At 41.7% G+C, this 21150-nt stretch overlaps 2 protein-coding genes across 8 annotated transcripts in view; both read right to left on the bottom strand.

Annotated features, from left to right (window-relative positions):
• Window positions 1–1163: 1163 nt before the first annotated feature.
• On the bottom strand, window positions 1164–5542 carry cox16 (cytochrome c oxidase assembly factor COX16). Its single transcript, XM_068721705.1, has 4 exons — window positions 5413–5542; window positions 4006–4083; window positions 2244–2312; window positions 1164–1737 (listed from the first exon to the last, which is right to left on the bottom strand). Exons 1-4 carry the CDS (start codon window positions 5470–5472, stop codon window positions 1624–1626), a joined length of 321 nt encoding a protein of 106 aa, XP_068577806.1. The 5' UTR covers window positions 5473–5542; the 3' UTR covers window positions 1164–1623.
• Window positions 5543–6551: 1009 nt separating this feature from the next.
• Window positions 6552–21150, bottom strand: part of actn1 (actinin, alpha 1) — a 52899-nt gene continuing 38300 nt past the window's right edge. For 2 of the 7 annotated variants that reach the window (XM_068721818.1, XM_068721817.1), the window contains exons 9-22: window positions 18022–18114; window positions 16917–17147; window positions 16190–16337; window positions 15806–15956; window positions 15195–15303; window positions 14647–14787; window positions 13713–13895; window positions 12742–12876; window positions 12163–12342; window positions 10969–11115; window positions 8614–8694; window positions 8225–8290; window positions 7730–7888; window positions 6552–7179 (exon numbers count right to left, since the gene is read on the bottom strand). In XM_068721818.1, the coding sequence (XP_068577919.1) occupies window positions 7021–7179; window positions 7730–7888; window positions 8225–8290; window positions 8614–8694; window positions 10969–11115; window positions 12163–12342; window positions 12742–12876; window positions 13713–13895; window positions 14647–14787; window positions 15195–15303; window positions 15806–15956; window positions 16190–16337; window positions 16917–17147; window positions 18022–18114 (1983 nt within the window). In that variant the 3' untranslated portion in view covers window positions 6552–7020. Of the gene's footprint in view, window positions 7180–7729; window positions 7889–8224; window positions 8291–8613; window positions 8695–8944; window positions 10367–10968; window positions 11116–12162; window positions 12343–12741; window positions 12877–13712; window positions 13896–14646; window positions 14788–15194; window positions 15304–15805; window positions 15957–16189; window positions 16338–16916; window positions 17148–18021; window positions 18115–21150 lie in introns of those variants that run through there. The other 5 variants (XM_068721821.1, XM_068721820.1, XM_068721819.1 and 2 more) reach the window with 4 other exon arrangements.

Raw genomic sequence — 21150 nt, 5'->3', positions numbered from 1 at the left:
TTCACATGCTTGATTTGAAGCGGGCTCAATGGAGAAGCCAAGATGTTCTACTACGGATGCAGCAGCAAATGCAGCAGATATACGAGTAAGAGAGTCAAAGTTCAAGGTGCCATGCTCTGAGGAAGTAGTTTGTTGAATGCATACTGCATGCTACTGTATGTACATTGTGAGGGCAGCTGCAGTACTTTGTAAAAGTAAAAAGTATTCTATTTGGAATGCAGCTTCAGTATTTCTACTTCCCCAGTTAGAAACAGCAGCGTCTCGGCTGCAGTTTTGATTTTCAGACAGTACCGATGTAATCACAAACAGCCCGGGGGCAGGCCTGTGGAGCATCCAGAATAAGTGTGTGATTGACCTCTAAGATTACAGATGCACCAACATGTGACTACTCTAACTTTAGAGCGGACTCTTCATAAACAGAAGCACACGCCACACGTTTCTACCAACACAGAACGACAAAAGGTTAGATCTGACAATTCTGTGACAAATGACTTGATTAACTTGTTTGGTGGATTAGAGGCTGCTTCATGGCAGCTCGGCCTGAAACTCTTCAACAGCCACGACGACAAAGCAGGAAGATTTCCATCAGTACAACCTGTGCATGAAAAATGAAATAATCCTCACATATGAGCTGTTGTTTGTGTCCCGTCAATTCCAGAGCCAGAGAAACACTGGGTATTAAAGTGACTCAAAAAAACATGAACATAAAAAATGTGATTACAGAAAATGTATCCCAGGACATTTTCATACAGACCTCTCCACCTGAAGAATATTCATTACGTCCTATTCCACAATCTGAACGAGGCGAGGCAGTACATACATTATCTGTCAGTCACACAAACATTACTTACACGTATAAGACTTGCAGCAAAAATCATGTTCTTTTGCTTTGTCGAACACACACCAAAAAAAAAAAAAAAAAAAAAAAAAGCAAAAAGGTAATACTATTTCCATTATAAATGTAATAAATCCACCGCGTTGCAAAATAATAACTGTCAGAGAAACAGATTACTGTCGAGACCTATAAAGCCTGGGGAGAGGCTGGACTGTTGTGTTATTTATTCTTTTATACTTTCAACTAGTAAATCAATGCAATACTGGTGTAAACAAAGACTACGAGCTTTTGTCAGAAACTAAATAAAAGGTAAAAGTAACAATTTGGATCAATGGAACATAATTTATTGAGACATGGAGATCATACACAGACATATTTTCCATGTGAAAGGTAAGGTGCAGCAGCACACAGATGTGCCACCTACTGGTTGTTATTATTACAAACTCCTGATGGCCAGAGTGGAGAATAACCTACCAACAGGTGAGGACAAAACAATAGAGATCAATGCATCCTTGAACTTATTTGAAGGTTTTGGGCTCATGTGCTGTCATTTTAACCACTTGTAGTTCTGAATGTGTTAGAACCAGAAGGGACCACAACTTGTTACGAACAATGAGCAAAGTTCCACGCAAACCAAGACCACACGAGTCGGGCCCATGTCCCTGAAGCTGCAGCGCCAGAGCTTATTGGGTCTCAGCGGCGGCATCGCCACGAGACTCCGCCCATTACTTTCTGCTCCGCCCTGCTGCGGTGTGCGTTACGTCCGCTCCACCTGCTGGGCCTGGTCCTCAGTCCTTTTTATTCTGCCTGGTGCGCTGCTGCTCCTGGTACTCCTTGGAGTCCTCCCAGGGACGAGGACCACGGATGTTCTTCCACTCCTCCATATTCACCTGCTTCATCTTCTGCAGAAAGGACAGGAATACAACAACAGGAGATGAGGTTTAAACTTCAGGAATGGCAATAATTCAATTTTGGACCAGACAAAGATTAAACTCTACAGGATTCCTCCCCCAAACTCTGAAAACACGTACATGTGCTCATGCACGATCACAAGACGTGCTCTGAAATGTCCAGATGTAGAGAATTCTGACCATCTGTGTGGTCACACAGGTGAAAGGAGGTACGAATTAAGCAGTCAGTATGCCTCCTTAGAACAGCTTGTCAGAGTGAGGACTAGCTTAATCTTTCCGACGTTGGATTAGTAGAACTGAGTCGGACAACAGCCACAACTTTCTGAAACAGACAATCCAACATCCAGCAGAGACTGTGTGCCGTTCCCCCTGTATTTAAACCATAGGGTGTCTCTATGACGGACTTATTGTTCACCAGCTCCGTTTTCTTACTGACGGACCACACCAGACTCCTTCACCTACTCTCCCTCAGGGCATCCGGCCTTCTGTCTCCTTACCTCGTACTCCTCCTCCAGCATGACTGACTGCTTCTGGATGTCCACTTTGGCCTCCAGTGAAGGATCCAGCTGAGAGAAAGAAGAAATGTTATAATACAGAGCTTTCTGATAGAAAGTCACACACTGACAACAAAAAAGTGAAAACAAATCAAAGGGCTGAAAGTCAAAGATGTCGAGGGGCTCTTTGTGAATTTAAGAATAATAAATCAGTTTGAGGGGTTTGTGTAGTTGCAACTTTCGACTGAAGCAGCTTCTCCCCCTCCTCTTCTTCGTGTATTATTTCTTTAATGTATAAATTTAGTTTAATTAAAGACGAAAACGATGTGTCAAAGGGTTTTGGGAGAGAGAATCTGATGGTGCTATCTGGGTTTTGCAATTCAAATTGATTTTGCCCGAGAATAGGACTGAAATGAATCCCATTCTGAATCATTACTTTTAATGAGTTCTAATATTTCACAGCAATAATGCCGCAGTTACTCGGGTAACTGATGAGTTTCATAATTCCATGATTGATTTTTAATTAGACCTACATTACTACTGCAAATAAATAATATATAGAATATTTTGCAGCCTTCAGATGGGGGAATTTATAGCCTCAGTTATTAGTTTGATACCTACTATGGAGGTGTTATTAGCTTTTCTTCAGCTGCCACAAAACTGAACCTCAAAAACAAACCGGGAGCATCCAAACCTGGACAGGGAGGACAAAGGGCCTTAAAGTTCATCTCTTCCTCCAGGCTAAATTAGATCGTTGAAGAGAAAATACTAATTGGATCATACAGTGACTTAACCCTCAGACAGCGGTTTTAATGATTTACGCGGGTGAATATCTTTGAGAACAAAATAATGGAATCGTCTGACAACAGCTCCAAGTAAGACGCGCAGGAGTGGTTTTAATCATGCGCATTCTGACAACTGCTTAGATATTCCATGCATTAAATTGCATGTGCACACACACGCTGGGCCGAGTTGAATCTTTGCTCCACGGGGTCGGAGAGGAGAGAGGCCCGGTCCGCCGCAGGCCGCCCGTCAGAGGAGAGCGAGCCGTGTGGGGGCAGCTGCACAGGCTCGCTGCCAGCGGCACGCTGCCTCCCTCCACCGTCGTCAGCCACAGTCTAGTGCTGCCTCACATGGACAGTAATAAGAAAAGATGCCCCTGCCATCTGCCTCCCACCCACATGACGTGCATCGGCGTTTGTCAGAGTAAAATAGCACAAAACAGCTACTTCCCCTCGCAGCCGGCTCATCAGATTGTGATGCCTTCTAACAAAGGGCTGGTCTTCTGTCATTCTAATGAATTGTGTCTGTCATTTAATGAATTATTAGAGCTTGTTCTCACTTATTGCTCTTGTGTTGACTCACTAAATGCATTAGAAAAGCCTGTCAGTGCTGTGTGCCTGCAGTGTGTTAAATGATGGATAGACAATGCATCTAATTCTGATGACAAATAACCCAAAATCAACCACATAGCTCTTTGAAATCCCAGTAGTCCTCCCCGACAGTCCCAAACATCTCTATGAGTGCTATTTTTACATTCTCCTCTCAGATAAAATGGTGATCCTCATGTGCAACTATGTGTCTGACCACTGGGAGGAGTCATTGCACACCGGCTGGACAGAGACCGTGTCTTTTGACCACTGAAGTGACTGTCCACTGGTTTCTTGTGATGGTGGAAATGGAGAGAAACTTAATCTACCGTCACATTAGTCACAAGCAACTCTCCATCAAATATGTGTAATGTAAGAGTTAATTTACTACAAACCCTTTTTCTGATCCTCTGGGCATCATATCGGATTTGTGTAAACTCTCGCAGGCCGAAGGAACCTCCAACTACGAGCAACTGAAAAAAGATTGAGCACATATGGTGAGTTCATTTAATCCAAAATACTTTGGGCATTGCAGAGCACTTGATTCAATGAAGTTTGTCAGGAGTTTCTTCTGAATAATGTGGACACGACATCACAGCATTAATTATCCAAGAACAAGTTTCTTTTGCTCAAAATATGCAGCACATTTTAATAGCACCACAATTTACCGTACAGAAAAAAAAATTCCCATCAAAAAAAAAAATTCAACAAAAACTGAACATTTCATTAATGGATGTTGGGTTTGTTTGAGCAACCGATTCTTTTGTTGCACCGCTTGTTGTTATAAAGGAGTGTTAGACGTCTTTGATAAAGCCTTCAAGCTGTTTAAAACCCACTTTCAGATTTGTGAAACCTTTACGATAACAAGTGCAATCTCAATTCTGAGACCACCATTTAAACAGTTTTTAGCTTCTCTTGGTTAATCTAGTCAAGGTCTGACAGAGTGGTGTTGAATAAACACCTGGTCTGACGCGGTAACGTTTGGGGGGTTTTCACGAGTAGAATAAAAGGTTTTACTAATCAGAAACTGTGTTTTAATGAGTTATTTGAGTCTACTTGTTTATCAAGTTCAGGTTTGACCAGTGTAGGGTTTGTAGGATAGATCGTGTCTATTGTTGTCAGGGTGGAGACAACGCTGTGAAATCTTACATTTTATTGCTTTCACAAATAAAAAGGTTTCACAAATCTAAAAATCTTTACTGCGGGTGTCTATAACCCTTTCCTAACAATAAGTTGTGCCAAAAAACAGGGAATCAATCGATCAAAATTGTCAACTTCAGCGTCGTGGAGGGTTGTTATGAATATTTGACAGCAACCGTTTTAGTTGAACGTGTTTAATAAACTGGCAACTTAGTAAATGGATAACTTCCTATTGCTGTGAAGCTATTAAACATGACCAGGTCGCCACAACAAATAAATCCAGGTGCTTATCAGTTTACAGTGACATGTTTCTACAGCATCATGGATAACCTCTACTTTACCTTTTAGCACATACTCTTAAACTTGCATTAAACAAGACAATCAGTATTTGCAGTACTAAAAGCTGGATATGATGAGGTGAGGAACAGCACTAGCTAGTGACACATTGTGCTATGAAACAAGGATTTAAAAAAGCACAAGAGAAATTAACTTTATGCATCAGTTGACTTGTATATCAACAGGAAACCAACAAAATAAGTCGCGTTGACGTTTGACAGCAGCGTTATGTATTATGAAACTGCTACATTGCTAGCAAAAGTGTTAGCTAACAAGCTTATAAAACGCTAGTACAGATGTTGAAACGTAAAATATAAGATACTTACAAGCATAGGGACTCCATATTTGACTGTTTTGTTTTTCTGCAACGCCTTTAAGCTAAACATGACTCTTCTTTCCAGCTAGAAGTCCATTTAACAGATGAGCAGGTCAAAGCCAGGACGCGCTTCCTGAATAGGTCCGACGCACTAAATTGTCCGTAGAGTTGTGAAGACGCGATCGAAGGTTCCCGTGTGTGTGTCGGTCTCAGTGATGGAGATTTTTAAATATCAAGAAATAAATACCAGAAAATATTATTAGTAAATGTTGCCTATTTCTCCGTGTGATGCTTTATTTTCACACGGTTCGTTGTCTTCTCCTTGTTACTTGCAGTGTCTCTCGAACAATTGTATCTTCAACGTTATACATTGGCGTTATGTTTTTTTTTCACGAGCACATACCCTGTAAACCTCTGTCGACTTTTTCACATGACATACAACATTTTTTATATTTCCCTACCATCTCTGCTGCCGCAGGTTTCAGTCCACACTCCTGCTGACCCATTCAGGTGTTTCCACTAAATTTGTCCGAGTAGAGCTTTGCAGCACTTGTGTGTGCATGAACTACCTTTAATTAAAGGGCGGAACCCAGGCTGGATTGCCAACTGAGCAAAGAAGGACCCTCATACCACAGGCTCATAATGTGACAATTAGTTTTTTGTAACTTAATTAATTACAGATTTGTTCGAGGGGCCCAAAGTTAAAAGTCTAGTTTTTCTATGAGACAGTTAACCACGGTCCAAAGTAAAAAAAACAACAACAAAAACAAAAAAAGCCTTACTCACCATAATCATAAACTCCTGAACAGAATTAAGTACCGGACTGAAGAAAATGTCCCCACAGATACTACTAAAACACACCACCACCACCACACCACGATTTTCAGGGTTCTAGTTTCCTCAAGTCCACATCATGCAGGTAATAACTAACTTCATGTGGGAGTATTTTGGCCACCATAATCATTTTAATGAGTGTGGGTTCTGTTCTAGTTTGCTTCTCCAGGGACATAGGGATACACACATACTGCCTACAGTTTTATGATATAGGCATTTCCTTTTCAGAGAGTCAGCCAAATGCACAAACTGTCAAAGTACATCCATTAAAACCATAAGTGATCCCTGTAGTATACAGAGAATAAGAAAAGAAAGTATAGCAAGTTTTTCTTTATTACAATTTTTGTATCTTATTTTCAATCAGGTGAAGAAAAATACTTTTTTTTTGTTCAGTATAATAAAATATGTTAACTTTATTCATTTTATGAAGTAAAACAATGACAACAAGAAAATAAAAACAGAAAACCTTTTTTTTTTCTCTCTCCCTCTTTGTAAACCTGGAGAGCTGCTGCATTGCGTGGGAAGCAAATACAACGGAGACAGAGTGTGAGGGAGCAGTGAGGAGGCTGGAGAGGTGGGAGGAGGAGGAGGAGGAGGAGGAGGAGGAGGAGGAGGAGGAGGAGAAGGAGAAGGAGACAGAGGATAATGACAAAAAGATAAGGCCAGAGACATACAAAAAATGAGCGTAGTAGGACAGGAGTTTGGTGAAGGGGCAGGTGGAGGATGTGGCGGTGATCAGAGCAGGTAGGCTGGTGGTCCCGAGTCAGGACGACTGACAGAGTGTTCAGAGGTCGCTCTCTCCGTACAGAGCGGTAGAGAACGACATGTAGTCGAGGGCTCCGGGCACAGCGTCGGGGCCGGTGTAGGGGGCCATGCGAGCCATGCAGTACTCCGCCTGGTCTGGAGGCAGCTCCCGGAGCAGCTCGTCGGCTAAAATGTAGTTCTGTCAAAAGGATGAGAAAAATTAAATGCATTTCTGTTAGAATAGCAGCTTTACGCTATCAATATATTCTATATTCAGATGTAGCAGATGGTGAGAACATAGGGAAATAAAATTAGCTTAATATAAAAAGCAAGTGTCTGGATTTAGAATTCCTTTTGATACATGAATATTTATATATGGACATGGAATTCAAAAGTCTCTGTTATGTGTCTGCTGTTCAATGCAGCTTTCAGCCACTTTCAACATATTTCAAACATCTAGCAAGCCAAAGAGACTTAGATATTTCAAGGTAACAAGGAAACGAGGGCAATGAGATGTCCATCCTGCTCCATTTCTGTTGGACGTGTAACATCAAGAACGTATAATTGGGTTCTTATTTCTTTTCTCTAGTGGTCGGAAATACATTTTTGTAGGATACCAATGACTTAATGAATAATTTGGTAGCTGAAGAGTTCACTGAATTTAAGATCTGTCCAAATGGAGCTGAATGTAACCCTTTCTACTTTGCTTCATTGTCACACTGTCACTCTACTACAACACATGTCTGTACCTTGTCCCCCGCCAGGACTTTGAAGGAGGCCATGACTTGGTCGGCAGTGTCTGTGTCGGCCGTCTCGCGGGACATGAAGTCGATGAAGGCCTGGAAGGTGACGATGCCCATCCGGTTGGGATCCACTATGCTCATGATGCGGGAGAACTCGTTCTCACCCTGGTGGCAACAGAGAGGAACTGTGAAGCTCAGTCACAAAAACACAGCAAAGGGCATATAGTCTACATACAGAGACATAACTTGGGTTATGTTAACTACTTCACTGTAAAACACAAATACATATTACACAAGTGAGTTTTAAATTAATTTAAATCATCCATGATTTATAAAATATTCTGTCATATATTCCATTTTTTATGGAGTTCTATGAGAAAAAAACATCCATCCAATCTGAAATAAGATAAAAGGGTTCTCTCTATCCATTACCATTTCCAACTGCTCTCTTTAATCACACACAAACAAACGTTCATACTTGAGGAGCGCTCAAGACTTTACCAGGTTGTAACCAACGGAGATAAGGCAGGTTTTGAAGTCTTCAGCGTCCATGATTCCTGATCTCTTCTACAAGGTCAGCGATGGACAAACGAAACCAGGAGGAAAAGAAAGATGTAGAGTGGCAGGGATAGCGGAGGGAAATGATTGGAAGAGAATAGGATGAACAAAGAGTAGAATTAAGGAGGAAAGCCGCAAAAATCCACAACGTGGACGTCGCAAGGTGTGGGAAATCAAAATGGAAATTTAGACAAGATGGATAAAGAGTAAAGGTGGGAAGAGAGGGGAAATAGGAAGTACAAGGGGGGGGAAAGGTACAAAAGAAAAAGAAAAAAAAGAAGAAAGAAACCAGTTAAACCTCTCACAGCGGGGTCGGGGCTACGATGAAGTACCTGTGCATCGTTGGCGATATCGAAGCCCAGGCTGATCAGGCAGGCCTTGAACTCCTCCGCGCCCAGAGTGCCCGAGTGGTCCTGGGGTGTGGGGGGCCAGTGCCAGGCGAGGCGTCGGGGGGGCCACAGGCCATGCAGCAACACATACAGCGGTGTCAGTGACGGTGAAGGGGGAGGTAGGTGAGGTGGTGTTGGGGGAGGAGGGAGTGCACCATGCACGTGGGGGTAAAAGGAGGTGAGGGGGGGAATGGGGAGGGGGGTGAAGGGAGAGGGCCATGCATGAGATAGAAAACAGAGAACACAGTGCATATTCATTAGGATGTGGCAGGTTAACACACGGTGGCAGCAGTGCTGCCATGCTGGGCGAGGGCATTCAGAGGAGTTAATGTGCAGTGTGGCAGGCAGACTACGGGGCCCCGTGGTGAGGTTATTCATACCGTCGATGGTACACATACTGACAACACATCTCTTTACCTTTTTGTGTACAGCATCAATGCAAAAATCTCATTTATTTCACCACATACTCGTATCACGTAAATGTAAATACACAGACTTGAGCTGCGACTAATTATTATTTTATTACTAATTATCCCTTATCAATTGATCTGCTGATTGTTTTCTCCATTTATTTCTTAATTGTACGGCCTATAACATGTCAGCAAATAGGAAAAGTTAAAGTGTTGAAAAATGTCTAATTTTGTGCGTTTTATTCTCACTGTGGATGAATCTGTTGATTATCTTCCTAATTATTCTACTAATTGTTTAGTCTATAAAATGTGAGAAAATAGTCCCAGCTCCCTAGAAGCCAAGACGTGTTCAAATAACTTGTTTTGTGCAAAACACAGAGATATTCAAGTTGCACTAAGGTGACAATAGACCTAGAAATTGAAAAGGACTAATTGATAAATTGATACATTGTTTCAGCACTGCCACTGACTATAAACTAATATAGTACAGACTAAATGTTTTCGCCATGAAACTATAAAAAATCCCTCCTTTTCTAATCAATGCATCAGATTAATGTGGTGCTGCAGCTCGACACACCTTCCCCCTCACACCAACCAACCATCAAATGTCAAGCTGAAAGCCTTGGAGAGGGAAGCATTAATCCTAATGAAATATGAAACAAAAGCACAAAGTTTAGGTCCACAGTCTGCTTCCTGTGGGCTCCGATCCTCAACCTCAGGTATTGATTAACAATAGGCCAGCTCTGGAAAAATGCATGAGGTAATGGTGGAGTCAGCAGGAGAGCTGGGGTGAGGAGGAGGAGGAGGAGGAGGGGGAGCTAAATAAAAACTCCTCCATAATTGGTGCTGTTTCTGACACAGTGAGCCCCAGTGTAAACACTATGTTCTGGAGGCAGGGGGGTTGAAGAAAGCAGGTTGTATAGAAACAGCCTTCAATGGACAGATTCTCCATTTCTATTTTACCTGCTCTGTATTCATTTGATTTAATGCCAACCTTCTTGTATTACACAATAAAAAGATTTTCACTGGTGCATGAGGCTGATCCTGGCTGCCACTTTCCTTGATCTGCCTGAAAGCCCCCGAGCTTTTAAAGATGAATGTTGTGTCACCGAACTGAAAGTCCCTTTTCAACCAAGCAGTAAGGTCGATACACAGCCTGATGCATCACACACTCAAACTGTACACTCAATGTTTTCTGGTTGAAGGGTCGTTAAAGGATTGTCTGGCAGCACGACACGACAAACTGATGTATTCTCACCTGAACGTCTTTGCTTTGTTGATGCAGTCTAAATACATAAAAGACAAACCCATTTAAGTCCAACATTTTGGGAAATACACTCATTTGCTGAGAGTTAGATGAGAAGAAGATTGACGCTACTCTCATATCTGTGCGCTGAATATGAAGCTAGAGCTTTAGCTTAACTATCACAAAGCTCACTGATAAATCAGCAGACTCCAGGAAGTCACTGCTCCCGACCAGGAAATAGATTTGGCACAAAACCCCCGTAACATGGAAAATTTATGTTTTTACACGTTGGTTTTTGCACGACTAAAGAAACAAAATACAACGTGTTAATTACTGAGTTTTGGAGGTGCTGATAGGTCGACTTTAATACCTTTGGACAGAGCAAGGTAGCTGTTTACCCTTGTTTTAAAGCTAAGCTAAGCAAAAAACCTGCTGGCTTTAACTTTATATGTAACAGACTGATATGATTAATCTGCTCATCCAACTCCCAGCAAGAACACAAATAAACATATTTCCCAAATGTCCAACTATTCTTTTAATAACACTAAACCTTGTTTGTGTAAATGAGCAGCGTAGGACCTGCAGCACCTCTCACCCGCCTGCTGCTTTGTGTCTGCACCGTGACTCAGGACGAGTACTGACCCTGTCGAAGTGGTTGAAGGAAGCCCGGTACTCGTTCAGCTGTTCCTGGGTGATGCCCTTGGCGTCTCGCGTCAAGATCTGGTTCTCGATTTCGTTGATGGTGCGGGCGATGGTGGTGAGTAGCTGCTCCCAGCCCACACGGATGTGCTGCAGAGGAGTGAGAGGCACAAGAAGTTTAAGGAAGAGACGGAGAGTAAAAGAGTATCAGAGGCATTGGTTATAGCCTTCGGACAAACAGAGGTTGGAAATAAAATGTTTTTCAGTTTAGTCTTAGTTTTTCTTAAAGAACATCATTCTTATTTAGTTTTAAATAACTAACAATCCTGGTACTAATGCAGTTACAAGGATGTACTTGGAAACATTGTGCTCAGAAGCTCAGATCATTTGTAAAAAAGTCAATTTTCATCTTGTGTAGGGAGAAAATGAACATACAATTATTCAAATGTAACACCTGACATGAAACACGTTTGCATCCTTGCAAAAAGGTCAAAATGGGCAGCTAAAGCGGTGGATAAATGGTTCAAACTTCTACTAATATGACTTGAATGGACTCACATTCACACAAACAGTCCAATGTGTTCAATTATGGGAGGTTGGGAATCTCTACCGCTATTCTTCTGCTTGAATAGTTAACTATTCTTACACTGGTTAAACCACAACCTAAATGGTGCACACGGCCAGCAAAAAACGAGATGCAGACAAACAAATATAATTTTCATAAATACAATAACAAATCTGTATTTAGACTTTAAATCTGCTCTTGTTACCGAACCCTCTGCACAGAGGCCGATTCTAGAAAACACACCTACATAATAGCTCTGCAAATGGGTTAGTTGATGTGCAGAATTTCAATAACAAGGTTCATATGAATTATTGGCCAGTAAAAATAATTCTTGGCAGACAGGCAGGGGTTTATAGTTTTCCAGCACTTGGCTGATGAGCCAAGAAGTTAATATTGTGCACTGGCGACTGGGTGGAAAAGTGCAACGTCAGGAAAGTTCAGCATTAAACTCTCAAAGGTTCTCCTGTGGTTGTCTGAACATCCTGCCATCCTTTGCTTTGTTCTTTGGGGCAAACCGCGTCCATTTGACACCAACAACATAAAACCAGTCGGGTCAGATGAGTACGTCAAACAGACCAACAACAATCTCAAATGTTTGGCGATATATTGAAAGCTTGGCTCCGGGTTTGTACCTCCATGGTGTAGTTGGTGTGCTTGTTGTCAAAGATGAGAGCTTCCTGAATGAGCTGGTGGTCTCCCTCCAGCTGGTCGATCTTTGGCTTGTAGTTGACGATGCTCTTCTCGTACTGGCGTAGGTGTGTCAGCTGATCCTCCAGGGTGCCGTGCATCTCGATTGAGATGCGGCCGATTTCCTGCAAGAGACAAATACCGATTATTTAGTAAGAATGAGTAGTGGAAGACACAGTAAGATTGATCTCTTTACCTGTCATATCGACATATTCCTATCATATCTAATGACGGTATTTTACTTGTATGCTGTATGTCACTTGTAGCTGCAGTCAGTGCAAATCCTGTGATGCCACTTTGACAATTAACAGCCTTGCATGTGTTCAAAAGAATTTCATTCACGTAAACATAATATTTTGATCGGTGACCACATTACTTTAAACTTAGACTGGTAAGTTTAAGTCAGCACAAAAGTGCACTGATACTTACAAACACTAACTAAGTTACACACAGGCTGCACTGAGGCCGGCCTCACTGTGACCTCTTAACCTGGTCATTTGACCGTCGGCTCTGCTCACACTGACCTCCATCTTGGCCTGGATCCAGGGCCCGATGACATTGGCCTGGTTGGCAAACTGTCGGCGCAGACGCTCGTTGTTCTGCTGCCGTGCGTGTTCCTCAATCAGAGCCTGGTCGCGCTGAGGCACCAGCTGCCGAACCTACAGCAGGCAGAGTCATGAAAAAACCCAAATGTGTTATTAATGTGATTTTTAATGAAGAGGACGGACTGAAACTAGGATGATGCATTCACTGAAATTCTCTCCACAGTATTTCAGCTGTTTGTAAAACAGGATCTCGCTAAAGTTTTAAATATAAAAACAAAACTCTTGTACCGTTAATATATAACGAAGTTTGGGCTGGCAGTAACAGGTTTGACTGTAGCAGCAAGCCTCTTTTAATGCAACTGTAAGAACCGACATAGACCAGCGTGTGCAGAGCGGCTTAAACCCATGACAGAGACGGCTTCCTTTAACAATACAATAAACATAAAAGGGGACATATCAAGCTCATTTTTGTATTTCGGGTTTCTACTAGAACTTGTATGCTTTGATATTCAAAAAACACTCTTTTTATCATACTGTCTGTCTGAATATACCCGTATTCACTCTGTGTATTAGCGCCTGTCTCTTTAAGGTCCCCTCCTTAAAAAAAAGCACTGTCTGCTCTGATTGGCTTGCAAAAAACATACAGTGCACCTTTGCAAAAGTAGATCTCAAGCTTTGAGTGGAAATACACAGATGTTTGTTTTTTTCGTTTTTTCATGATGTGTCCCCTTTAAGGCTGTGAGATCTTAAAGAAGATATAGGATATTAGTGAAATACGCTTATTCTTGCCGAGAGTTAGATGAGAGAATCAATACCAGTCATGTCTGTGGCCAACAAACTGTCTGCAATGTGCAGACTCAAAACTGCTGCATTAGATCTTCTTTGGATAAATTAAGATTAAAAACCATCGTGAAGTGTGTCTTTCCTTGCTCATGACTGATTTGAATTACCTTGTCCCATTTGGCGTTAATCTCCTGTGGGTTGATGGTGGTGTAGGGGTTGGTGCCAGCCATATTCACATGATAGGTTTGCACAATTTTGGCAATCTCATTGTGGATCCCCAGGATGGCCTGGCGCTCTTTGTCGGCCTCTGGCAGCGTGGCTTTGAACTGCTCGTGGGCTGTGCTTAACCCCTGAGGCACAACGCACACAAACAGGAAATGAAAATCTAAACCACAAAATCAGCAATAAAGGCTTTTTTATTCTCTAAAAGAGCAATTTACTTCCTCCGTCTTCCGAACTTAAACGTACAAGTGCTTATTGAAAACATTAACTAGAACATGAGGGAGGGAGAGTCTGGTTTCTGCATCCGGTGGCAGAGAGTCGACCAGTTTGTTTATTTAAAAATCACAACTGTACTTTATATAGTACAGTATGGATATTGTGCCCAGATAGTGATTACAGTGATTTTCTGGAAGTTTTGGAAAAGAGACAAAGTCAAAGCTCATGTATAATTTAAATCTTTTTAAACATTTACTGAAGCTTTTCTTTGTTGTTCTGTTGTTTCACGTCTTATACATAATGTATTTACACATTTGAAACAACAGTTTATATTTACTTAATTGAATTCACTTATATACACTTCATTTAATCCTGTAAACCTACAGTACCTTGCCTTGGTGTCATATTTGTGATGAGACTAGTAAATCTGTATGTAACAACTACATACAAGTCAGTAATATACTGTATCTCTTTCCCATGTTTCCAAGCTTTACATTCAACTTGAATCAAAGTTTGACATTTTGGGGAACATTTGAGTTGAATGAAAAGATTAATATCACTCTAATATCTGTCAGGTAAATGTTAGCTTAGCTTAGCATAAACTGGAAACAGGGAGAAACAGCTAGCCGGCTGTGGGTCCCTGCGAGTCCTTTCTGTTCTCACCTGGATTTCCTCGATGGTGTGGACGATAAAGGTATCCTGCAGGTCCTCCATGGCGCCCTCCATCCAGTTGTTGAACGGAGCCGCTCGTTTGGCAAACTCAAGGTACAGTTGGTCAATGGTTTCAAGCAGCTTCTCAGTTCTCTGTTGAGCATAAAAACACAAGGTTACCACACAAATTCACAGGCTTTAAAAAAGGATCTTCAAAGTGTGTTGGGTGAAATTCCTTTTTATTCATGATCTTCCAGAGAGCTGGGGCATAAACAGATGGATTTAGCGTCACACTGCATTTTCACAAATAAAAAAAAAAAAGGCAAATCTCCAAACTTAAAAAGGATTTTCAAGGCGAAAGGGAATCCTGAAATTCAAATCTTCTCGCAGCCTCTCACTGTGAGGGAGAACACTTTCATCTCCGAATGTGTTATTATTTCTGCTCTAACCAGCACCAAGAAGGACAGAAGGAACTTAAAAAACCAGGGATAACGAAGTGATTTTAGATGTTAGAAACTCAGTAGCTAATTTATTTTTAATTCTTTCTAAACTCTTCTCACCTGCAAAGCCTCGCTGCGTTTCTGGGTCATAGCTCCCAGTGCGTCCCACTGGTCACAGATCCGCTGGCAGCGAGCGTTTACACTGGGGGAGTCGTAGTAGTCCAGCTCACTGGAGCACAAACAGACGAGGGAACAAAAGATTCATTATCATTACCTGCATCAGCTCAGTTTCCATTTACATCATTTACTTAAGCTTTGGTGGTTTTCTGCCTTTGTCTTTCTTAGACGCACTTGAATGCCTTTATGATCCTGCTGTGTCTTTGTTTGTGTTGTTGTTGTTTTTTTATGGTGTTAAACATTTCAATAAGGTCCTAAAGGATTTCTTTGAGACACTCGTCAGGTGTGCGTTTCACTTTTTCAGTGTTTCATCATCCACATCTGCATATCAAGAGAACCAGAGATCAAGAGAGTGACTTTTGATGTTTATGAGGAATATTCCGAAGATAGTAATTGACTGAAAACCATTTAAGATCACCACAAACAACAATCCATCAACCACGGAAGAACAGACCTCAACCTAATTTACTCTACTTCATCTTGTATTTATCAACAGAAGGCAGCGGCACAGTCTTTTTACCATCAACCCCCGGCTCCTGGTTATCACATCTTACTTTAACTCCTGAGCGATGGCAGCGATCTGCTCCACTCGGTCCTGATGGGCAGCCAGGTCGCTCTCGAAGGCCTCGTGTTTCTTCAGCAGGGCCTTAATCTCTGACAGAGAGGCCGTCTCGTAGTCATGCTTTTGCAGCATTTCCTCCTTACCTGCAGGAGAAGACATCAAAAAGTAAAAAGATTTATCTCAATCCTATCATCAATGACATTTGCCTGTTTATAATGCTTGTTTAGTGATACTAAAACAAAAGGACATTTACATGAAGGCTTTTATTTCGATTTGACTTTGTTGTTGCTTTTAGCAGCCAGGTTGAGGCACATGAGGCTAAAACACCGGAGCTGGATCTTTATATCCAGACAGTGAGTATTTCTCCTTTCAGTACCTTCAGTCCAAGCTTCATGGATGGCTGCTTTCTGGCGGAATTTCTCCGCCAGGTGGTCGAGTCTTTCCAGCCTGCGAATCTCATTGAGGAGCCACTCTTCATAGCCTTTCTCTGCTCCCTCTAGATTACCCCACGCATTGTTAATGTCCTGCACCAGGCAAAGGAGAAACAATCATGAGAGTGGAACCCCAAAATCCACCTTCCTGTTGGTGTTTTTATCTGTTCTCTCACCTTTTAATTGTACAAGTTCATGCTGTACATTTTAATACGTCACACGATCGCTGAAGTTAGACCTGCTTTTTTTGGCCACTTGGGAGCAGCGGAAACAAGCTGTGAACTGTGAACTGTCTGTCGTTAGCGTACATTTGGTTCTTCACTAAATTGGATAGAAGCTACAAAAAAATATATGCAAATCATACAGTTTTTTTTTGCAATTATCCACATCATATTTATGGAACTAAACAGGGCTCTGATGATAAACTTTGTATGATTAAAGTCATTAAAAGAGTTTTGGAGGTCACACATTCTAAAGATTCTTGGTTATATTTGGGCTGCACTGTAGATGGGCATTTTAAAGCAAACAAGCAACCAAGTGAGACATGGGTTTAATAATGGGATCAAATGTTCCCTGGCTTCATGTGCCTCCATGATTCATATAAGCAGAGGTAACTCTTTAGCCACTGAAGCCCATCACAGTCCTGTTCTGTGTTTGTTTTCTGTGACCTACCGAGACCATCTTCCCCTCCGAGGGCATGAAGGCGGGCCTGTTGCTGAGCCTCAGCTTGGTCTGCAGGGTGTTGAAGTTGATCTCCAGCTGGCACTTCTCCTGCACTTTGGGCGGCTTGTGGAGGCGGCGGTAATCTCTGAAGTCCTCCAGCTTCTGCTGCATGGCCTGCATGGTGTTCTCGGGCATGCGGTTCTCCAGCCAGGGGATGGTGCGACGGATCCACTCCAACAGCTGGGGTGTTGATGGTGGTGTGGGTGGTGTGGGTGGTGTGTGTGTGTGTGTGTGTGTGTGTGTGTGTGTGTGTGTGTGTGTGTGTGTGTGTGTGTTGAAGGGTGAGAATAAGAGAGAGAGGGTGGGGGGAGAAACAAGTACCATTCAAGGGAAAGAAGATGCAGATGCAAAGGAGAACCGTGCAGAAAACAGGAAAAGGGGAAATATATGATGTGTAGTGGATGTAATCAATGTGTAAAACGAGGGGAAAAAGAATAGAGATTGAGATAATTGGTTAGCTAATTGGTTTGCTGTTCATTTCTCGCAACCAAATGTAACCCTAAGAACATTTTATCAAAGGACCATACTTGTGTTTTTGCACGTTTTAACCCATTTAAAATGTGTTATTTTTAATGCCGCTGACCATTTTTCATCACAAAACTACCGTCAGAATAATAAAGCCTGACCAATTTGAGGCTTTGAGGTGATTTTAAAAATCCGCTAAAGATATATCGGCTAATATAAATTATTTTGGATAAACATAACACAGACAGACAGTCTCAACATAGATCCGTTAAACTTGGTTATTGAAGAATTGTGCCCTAGTTTTGTCTTGAAAGGGACATTTTACAGTTATAAGTGAGCTAAAACAGGCAAAAACACAGTCTTCGTTGCAGGATTGTCTTTTATGCTTAAGCCTCAAACAAACGGTGTTTCCCTGGCTGCCTTTCTATCTCCATCGACCCTGTTTCCGGTCCTGACCCTGCACCTGCACGGAGCACTCTCCCCCCCGAGGGCTGGGAGGTGAGGGAGCGGCTTAAAAAGGAGAACGGGGAGAAAGAAGGGCAGAGGAGGTGCAGGACAATTATAGGTACAATCAGGGGGGGGTGCTCACATCACTGGCCAGCTTCTCATAGTCTTCCATCAGCTGCTCATTCTCTTGGTTGACAGCCAGCACCTTGCAGATCCTGTTGGCCGCCGTCTCTGCCTGGAAGATGAGGGAAACGGTGTGAGACGCACAGCTGAGTGAAGGCACTTTTTGTTCTGGGCTATGAAGATAAAGTGATAGATTTATAGTGGTGGAATATAAAACGCCGTACTTAAATACTATTTTGAGGTTCTGCATGTGTACTTTATACACGTAAAAATATTGTAGTTTTTAGTTTTATATGTTCAGATATTTTAAATTTAAAACACATGATGATCTAATAACATATAGCACATTGCTAAAGATTAAACCAGTGGCTTGTAGGTGAGATTACGATCATGTAATTAACTTCCCTTGTGTTTAAACTTGCTGAATCCTGTACTGTGAAACCTCTGACTGAATGAATCTTGGCCTGGTTGCTTAAACTAAGGGCTTGTTGCCCACCTGGATGTCACCAGAAGATCCTGACCTTTGACTTATGAGCCCTTAAGAACAAAAGGCATGAAAGATACAAATTTAAAGAAGCAACCTTGATCAGAGGGGGAGGACCAAGCCACAGTATAAAGGGAGAGAACGGCTTCTCATCGGCGTACATATTAAAAACTAACCCGAACATGTTCTGAGCATTAATAATGTGACAATACTGGAAGAGACTTTTGTCGCGTTCCTTGTTGGCAGAGTGGGATTACAAAATTGCCACGACAGCCTCACAAGCTTTTTGGCTTGTGACGGCAAAAATGAAAATATATTACTGTCTAGTTTGGGCTGATTGTCAGGTTTCAGAAGTCTATCAGTTGTTTTTACCTCTAAACTTCTTAGATACTTCTATTTAATTTACATTGTATAGCTCAAAGAAGTAAAACGCTAAAGCTTACATTTCCAAAGAACTGCACAAATGTGTGTGGTAAAACGTCTTTCCTACCGGATCAATCATCTCACAACTCGTTTGATTTTTCTTGTGACCCTGTGAGGGGATTCGACCGCCAGCTTGAGAACCAGCTGTATATAAAGCAGTAGCTCTTTTGACCTGCTACAACAGTAAAATGCTATTTACCCATTTATCCATCAGAATAAACAATCTAATAATGTCATATAAAATTATATATCAGTAACAGGACTTTTATTTTTGGTACTTTATGTACATTTTGCTTCTGTACTTTCACTAAAGTAGAACATTTAATGCAGGGCATTATTTTTACATTTACATTCATTTCCGCCATTATAACTGCATCCATCCATCCATCTGCACTGCCTACACAAGCACAAGAGATTTCCCCCAGGAGTCATTTTGGAAATTAAGCAATGGATCAGCAACAACGCTACGAGCAAGTAAAAACTCTCTGATGTTATTTCTGTAAAACTGTCTGGGATTGTGTGAATGTCACCGAAATGTGTTAAGATTAATAATCTGATGACAAGGACTGATTGTATCACATTGTACCTGTTGTCAGGTGAAGGGGCACCTTTGTCTCTTTTTATAGAGTGCAGTGCGTTACTTCAGCCTCTCAGCCTACATGCAGAGAGTCGGGGGAATACAGCAGGAGAGCGAGGCTCCTCTGAGAATAAGAACAGTTCCCCGTGGGGATAAGTACGGACTCATCCATGACACAACACCTCCTTAACATTGGCCTGTCAGTCTTCATCACTGGCCTGGCAATGCATGAGTGAAGCAGAGTTTCCATGACAACATGTAGTCGGTTAACCCGTTGGGTTCAAGACAAGTAGATGTGGTCAGGAAAGTTCATTGAGAACAGCAGCAGAGGAAAAAAAATAGAGAGAGAAATTTAAGCACAACATGCACAAAGTCTGGAGGATATGCAGCGGATTTGAGCTCGGGGAAAAGTTGCATATTCAGCTCGATGTAAAACTTTCCTGCAGTATTTTAAAGTTAAAATCAAAATAAATCCATGAGCAATCGTCATGAATCAACCCAGACTGCACCATTATCGATTTCCCTCTAAAATAAGAAAGCTTGACAAGGAGATTAATTGACTAAAAAGGTGGTATAACCTCTCGGAGGTGTCCTTTTAGAGCGTACACACAAGGCGGGCTTGAATCCCCCCCCACCCCCCCAATTCTCGTAACTCAGAGACTGGCTTTCCCCACAGAGGACTGCTTCCAGTCTGCTTTGTCAAAAGATCACGGGGGGAAACTTGGCTCGGTGGGAGAAATGCTGCGGGGGCCTCCAACAGGAGCAGCGGGCGAGCTGCCTTAAAAGGAGAGCCAGGATGTGCAGGTCGTGCTTCTGTGAGCAAATGTTTGCACGCTGGTTCTGTTTACTGACAGCCACGACCTCTTTCAAGAAATAACTTTGTCCTGACATCAGAGGTGGAGGAGAGAGGACAGTGGAAGGATTGATTAAGGGGGAACAATAACGATCACAGTTGATCGATGAAGACAAAGTGGACCGACAGTAGCTCTAGTCTGATTCTCTCATGTATTATCAATATGTTTAGTAACAGAGCAGGTATTTTCATCTATTTTCAAATTACTGCACATTAAAAAGAGATTCTTTACTCCTTTCCCAAGTTTTGACTCTATAATCCAAACAAAGACGGACGACAGAAGTGACACATCTCCTGACTTGATCTGTGCGTCACAGATACAAAGTTAAAAAGTAATTTATCTTACATTTTATTTATGCACAAAAACCTGCAATAAACAGATTTGTTTGCCACTTGGGGGAAGCTTAAACAAACTGTAAAGACAACATGGGCAAACAAATCCTATTTGAGAGCAGCTTTAAGGTTACTTTTAATGTAATGCAACTAAAACACTTAATTAAGTTACAGTGAAGTTACTTCTTATAGAGATTACGAAGCACAGATGAAATAAAACATGGCAATATTGATGATAGCCTTTTCAATAATATTTTCTGTAAACATACACGCACTGTGTTGGAAAACACTGAATCTCTTAATTTAATTTAATTCATTAGCATTAGTTTCCCTTAAAAAAAAAAAAAAATCAAGCAATTTAGTATTAAATTACTATAATCAGCTTTAAAAAACACCCAACATGCGGAATGTTTGTAATTGTAGACTATAAACTGCCCCATATTCCCAGAAATATCACCAAAGAGATGACAGCAGTGAC

Source organism: Cebidichthys violaceus, unplaced genomic scaffold (assembly GCF_023349555.1).
Source record: "Cebidichthys violaceus isolate CVI_PGR_0920_01 unplaced genomic scaffold, fCebVio1.0.p SCAF_28, whole genome shotgun sequence".
NCBI lineage: Eukaryota > Metazoa > Chordata > Actinopteri > Perciformes > Stichaeidae > Cebidichthys > Cebidichthys violaceus.
This window is presented reverse-complemented; position numbering and strand designations above follow the sequence as displayed.